At 48.3% G+C, this 6,000-nt stretch overlaps 1 protein-coding gene across 1 annotated transcript in view; it reads right to left on the bottom strand.

Annotated features, from left to right (window-relative positions):
- The window catches only part of GRIN2D (glutamate receptor, ionotropic, N-methyl D-aspartate 2D), a 34,761-nt gene that overhangs the window by 21,077 nt on the left and 7,684 nt on the right, over positions 1 to 6,000 (bottom strand). The window contains 3 exon segments of the mRNA XM_015414425.1: positions 1,978 to 2,207; positions 2,358 to 2,483; positions 5,827 to 5,980. Of these exon segments, the coding sequence (XP_015269911.1) occupies positions 1,978 to 2,207; positions 2,358 to 2,483; positions 5,827 to 5,980 (510 nt within the window).

Consider the following 6,000-nt stretch of genomic DNA (forward strand, 5'->3'; position numbering starts at 1 on the left):
CTCTGGGTGTGCTCCACCGGAGGACCACCTCCCAGGTTCTGCTGTTGGCTTTTCCAGGCAATGACCACTGCTCAGTGTTTGTTAAGGGGGAATGACCCAGCAGTGCACTGAAGACCTCAGGTTCAATCCACTGCAGCTCCCTGAGAATCACAGATTTTCCAATGCCAGCTCCTGCCCTTTTGGAGTAAGAAATGTAATATTTTATGTCTGATTACCTGCCTTCCTTTTGCTCTGGGCAGTATCACCTCCAGTGATGTTTCCCCTCACCAAAAGCAGTTCCCTCACCAGCTATTTAAAGAAAAGCCTTGCAAAACATGAGCTGCTTGATCAAGGCAGAGTTCTCTTGCAAGCCTGCAAGTTAAGTGAGGCCGCTGAGATTTCAGTCGGGCAAAAATATCAGGCAGCCGGGTTGGTCCATTGCAAACAAATCCGAAGATGGCAACAGGACAGTGTCTTTTATTAGGGCCAGTCAAGGTACCAACATTTGAACTCCTCAGAACTCAACAGCACTCTGGATATTGAACAAAGTAAACAACAACAGTAGGAGTGGGAATGAGATGATGAGCATGATGGAAAAGCCCTTCCGATGGCAGACTGCAGCAGTGTTCAGATGGAGCGCAAAAAGCTTTATGCGGGCTTAATTTAAGCCATTGTAAATTTAAAACAAATCTCAGGAAACTTGCAATAATATTGCTTAGAACAGAGATGCAGTGGCAACTAACTCTCCCTCCAAGAGGCAAAAAAGCCAGAAGTAAATTGGAATCTGACTTGCATTTCTCCCCTTCCGCCACCAAAAATTAATCTCCAGCCTGCCTAATGAAGACGGTTACGTTTTTCTTTACTTCTGCCGCCTACCTTCCAAGGACCCTGTCCTGGGCTCCATTTAGTGCTTGAGACAGATCCAAATTGGGACTGGCCTTTTCTTTTCAGAAGGAGAAGCAGCCGTTGCTACTCTGTCCCAGCAGCCTTTGGGGCAAACTGAGATCTTTGATGGTTGGCTTAACTGAATTAAGTCTGCATAACATCTCCTGTGCTTCATCTACAAGCAACAGTACTTTTCCATCATGTCCTACAGCATCTTTTTTTTTAACCCCTTCCCCCCCTTATTTTGCTTAACATCCAGCCTGAAACATAAAAGCTTCAGGGACATTTACAAGTTTGCTTACTACTTTGTGTGACATTTTGTTTGGTCCCAGTAAAAAAAAAAGTATGACATTACTGCAGAGCTGAGATCTAAGGCACTGCAAAGCAAGAGACCTTGGCTCCTCCGCCAGGAAATGTTCAGATTACATTTCATGGAACAGAATAACAGAGACTAAATTCTGCTCTTTAGCCTTTCAGTGCAGCAATAAGACATTCTCCTGTGAACGGGGTTGTTGTTTTCCCTTTTATCACACGCTTATCACACTATGAATGCACACACCTCTCATGGTTTTCCTTTCATTATTAGATAACCAGAAAGGTAGAAATGGAGCAGAATTTTGTATCAGAGGGAACAGCTGAAGTATCTGCTGTGTTTTTTTTAAAAAAAGTTATCGCATCTGGTGCTTGTGATTAATCTGTGTCTAGAACAAGACGGATCCCTTGAACTTAATTTCTCTTTTTGGTGGTGGAATGAAAGAAACATATGGAAGAAATGAAGGAAAGTGAAACAAAATTAGAGAGGCTGTGTTGAATAGATGAGAAATGTGTGTGACCGTGGAGCAATGTTCCCTCTAAGCTGTGGAGTGTTGTGGGCAAAAATTCTACTTTGTGAGCTCCTGGCATTAAAGTTCTGAGCGAGCGATTTGGCTGCTGCATGAATTAGTTTGCTCTGGAGCCCTCCTTCCTGAGCTGAGACAAAAATGTGTGAGCCGGAGGCTAAAAACCTGTGAGCTAGCTCACACTAACTCAGCTTAGAGGGAACACTGCCGTGGAGAGAGAGAGACAGGAAAGGAGGGAAGTGAGCAGATTAGATTGGCACCCCTTTTTCCTTACCTTCTGGTCACTGAGGCCAGACACCGTGTCTACGTATTCCTCCTGGATCATAAAGGCAGCCAAGTTGGCAGTGTAGCTAGCAAGGAAGATGACGGCAAAGAAGGCCCAGATCAGCACCATGATCTTGCTGGTTGTGCCTCTGGGGTTCTCCACAGGCACAGAGTTGTTGAACACCAAAGCCCAGAGCAGCCAGATCGACTTCCCAATGGTGAACTTGGAACCTCCGGTGCCTAAGAAGCAAGGAATGGGTTGGGGGTGTGTGTGTAAATCAAACAGCAAATCGCCTTGTGGGATCTCCAGCGTAAGAGTCTGCATTGCGGATTTGTTATTCCTCCCCCCCCTTCTCTCCCCTCCTGCCCAAACCAGCTTTGGGTACTCACGTTTACTGGCACTAAGGCTGCGATTGTAGCCTACTGGGCTGAAATATTCAAAGATGAAGACAGTCACCGCGACAACGGTCAGGCACATAACAAACATCATCACCCAGACGGCAGGGCTGTATGGTTCTGTGGAAAGAGACAAAAGGGACCACAGTAACGGAGAGCTGGGCTCTGCTTGGACCAATCCAGAGATTCTCAAACTAAAACTAAGATAAAACTTTAGCCTTACTAAACAAATAAAGGAAGCCTGCATCTGCATCGACACACCTAAACTGGTTTCACTGTCATGGCTTCTCCCAGGATGCTGTGGGAGCTGCAGTGGGGTGAAGATTCCTGGAAGGCCAGCAGAGCCCTAACAGACCTGCAGTCCCCTCGTTCTGCGGGAAGGAAGCCTGACAGCCTCTGATTCAGCCTGCAGTGGCACTGCGACCCGAGGGGACGCCAGCAATAAAAAACTGGATCTGGATCTACTGGCATCGCCTTCCCCAAGGTGCTCTCTGGTGTGAGGGTGCCATGAATCTTTAGAGCTTATCTAGGCAGGTGCAAGAAGAAGGAAAAAAGTTGAAGCCATTACTCTGCTGTAGAGGATTCAAGCAACTTTCTTCAATATTACACAGAGTTTACGGACAGGGAATCCAGAGGTTCTCCAGGACAGTGCTTGTGCTGCACAGAAATCACATTTTCCTGTCACTCAAAACTAAAGGATGTCCTTGCTGGGAAAATGTAATTTCTCCCTCTGCCTGAACTCATACTTCCGTTGTCATCTTAAATGCCACGGGCATGGAAGTTATAAGATTTTTATGACTAGTTTGATGTTTCTCTTTGGAGGCTCCATGGTGCCATATCAAGGGTGTATTCGTGTTTCCTCTTCATACAGACATTTAAAAGTGGCAAACATCATTAATGCTCTCCAGCCCCAGCCCCAGCAGCAATGCCTTAGTATTTCAGGATCCATTTCATTTTTTAGAAATTAATCCCCCCCCCATAGCTTTGTGATCTACGGCCGCAGCACAGGTTCAACAGCTCAGTCAATTGTGTAGGCCAGGGAAAACCAGGAAAATGGAATTAATAAATATTGTCAATGATATTGACATAAGCTGCAATACCAAACCAGGCACCCAGATGTGGCTCTGTCCTGGCTTGCTGGAGGACTGCACACAGCAAAACAAAGAAAGGAAGGGGGGAAAAATGCTTTTGGTCTGCTTTGAAGGTCCATGTGGATAAACCCTAGGGAGCGTGTATGTGCTCCCCAACACCCCATCAAGCTAAATGTCTGTCTACATGTAACAAGTGGGGTAGGGTTCTGGGTTTTTAAAGGTGTTATAGAAAGTGGAAGGAGGAGGAGAAGGAGAAGAAGAAGAGGAGGAGATTGGATTTATAACCCACAATTCACTTGGAGTCTCCAAGTGGCTTACAATCGCCTTCCCTTCCTCACCCCACAACAGACACCCTGTGAGATAGGTGGGGCTGAAAGAGCTCTGAGAGAACTGCTCTTGAGAGAACAGCTCTGAGAGAACTTTGACTGGCCCAAGGTCACCCAGCTGGCTCCATGTGGAGAAGTGGGGAATCAAACCCGGTTCTCCAGATTAGAGTGCACCGCTCTTAACCACTACACCAAACTAGGTGAGTAGGTGAGGGGAACTAAGTCCCACCCTGTCCTTCCCTTTACCTCACTATACTGTGCTCCTTGAACAAAGTCTGAGTCCAGGGGCACCTTTAAGACCAACAAAGTTTTATCCAAGGTATGAGCTTTCGTGAGCACGCAACACTTTCTCAGATTGTGCGTGCACACAAAATCTCATACCCAGGGGTCATTTCGTAGAAAAAGAGGTGGAGGAGCTCATTAGCATAACTCATTAGCATAACTTATTTGCATATGCCACACCCCCTGACATCACCAGAAGTGTGTCAGAAGGCAACACCCACCACTCAGGCTCCACTGGACTGTTTTGGATTGCTAGCTATTGGGGGGGGGACACATGCAGATCTGTCCTCACAGAGGAGGGAGAGCTTGTACCTGAATAAAACTTGGTCTTAAAGGTGCCACTGGACTGTTTTGGATTGCTAGCTATGGGAGACACACACACACACACGCAGATCTGCCCTCACAGAGGAGGGAGAGCTTGTACCTGAAAGTGGGCCGGGGGGGGGGGCTCTGCAACTTACCTGGCTGCTTCTTGCTCCTCGTGGCCCAACTGAGGGCTGCTGGGAGCAGGGGGCAGGGCTTGTTGCATGTGCCCACCCCCTGGGCTCCTTACTGCCGGAGCTCCACTCCTGTGCACTCCCGCAGGAAATGACCCCTGCTCATACCTTGAATAAAACTTTATTGGTCTTAAAGGTGCCACTGGACTCAAACGTTGTTCTCCCGCCTTGTGCTCCTTGAAGCATTTTTCCTGAGTCTTAGAGAAAAAACGCTTCTACCAGTGTTGTACCATGACATAAGGTGGGAAGGGGGAGAATTTAGCTCTTTTCCCATGCACGCTCCAGTTTCGGCTTTCAAGAAATGAACTCTTGCCTCCCGCTTTACACGTGAGCGAGCAGACATGGATGAATCCGTGTGGGTGCCTCTCAGTCCTGTCTCCTTTGGCCCCGGCAATTCCCAGGCTCCTCAGGAAATCCGTGGTGTGCAGAGACCCACTGGAAGCCCAAAGGCACTGTCTGCTCACGTGAAACAGATCGGCAAGAGGGTTAAATCCAAAGAGAGGGAAGCAGAGCCTCCTCAAGGCCACCATGCGGCTTTAAGGTACATGGGAGAGAGGCCCAAGGGAAATGGAAAAAAGCTTGCCCAAACAAAGACATCCCCTCGAGGCTGGCCCATGGAAGCCTTGCGCTGAGAATCTGCAGAAACAACGGGAGGTGCTTGATTGGCACTTTTGCCTCTTGGCCTCATTGAAAAGCACCTCCCAGTTCATGCCTTCCCTAGTAGCCAGGCCACAGCCTCTGCAGGAGATAGGCCACTACTTATTTTTAAATTTACTACTCCCCTCCCCTACACAGACGCTCAAGGCAGTAAACAAAAGTTCAACATGAAAACGGATAATCCAGACGCCGAAGCCTAATGCTAAGCGTTAAGATATGAAAAGGGCCTTATTAAAACACAGACCTTCAAAAGTCAAGCTAGAAGGTCAGTGCACAAAGTCCTGACTCAAGGGGAAGGCCATGTCCGGCTCCCTCAGAGCCTGCCAGCTGGCACATTCGCAGGCTCCCCTGTTGAGGGAGGCATTCCATTATCCAGGACAGCCTGATTACCCTTCACAGATTCAAACTCAACCAATAACAGGGACTCTTCAGAGGCCGGGGGGTGGGGGACACACACAACTCGTGTAGAATCAGCAGGAGAGGGGAGAGAAAGGGTTAAGGATGCCTGTCTCATCATGCACCCGGTTCTGAAACTAGGCTCCTCGCCCACCCCATGCCAACCCTCTCGCCCTACTCTTGCCTTTGCCCTAGTCTGGGGCTGGGAATTCACCTAGGAAGGCAGAAGGTGAAACAGTTCCATTGCTACGGGACACCATGACGCTGATTCCGGTCTCCACAAAGGGCACAGAGAAGTCTATCACTTCAGCTCTCTCCGCATTGATGGTCAAGGATCCAATTGCCATGTCAGCTCGCAAATAAAATACCTGGGGGGGGGGGGGGACGA

This window comes from Gekko japonicus, unplaced genomic scaffold, assembly GCF_001447785.1.
Source record: "Gekko japonicus isolate JY-2015 unplaced genomic scaffold, Gekko_japonicus_V1.1 scaffold243, whole genome shotgun sequence".
In the NCBI taxonomy this organism is placed as follows: domain Eukaryota; kingdom Metazoa; phylum Chordata; class Lepidosauria; order Squamata; family Gekkonidae; genus Gekko; species Gekko japonicus.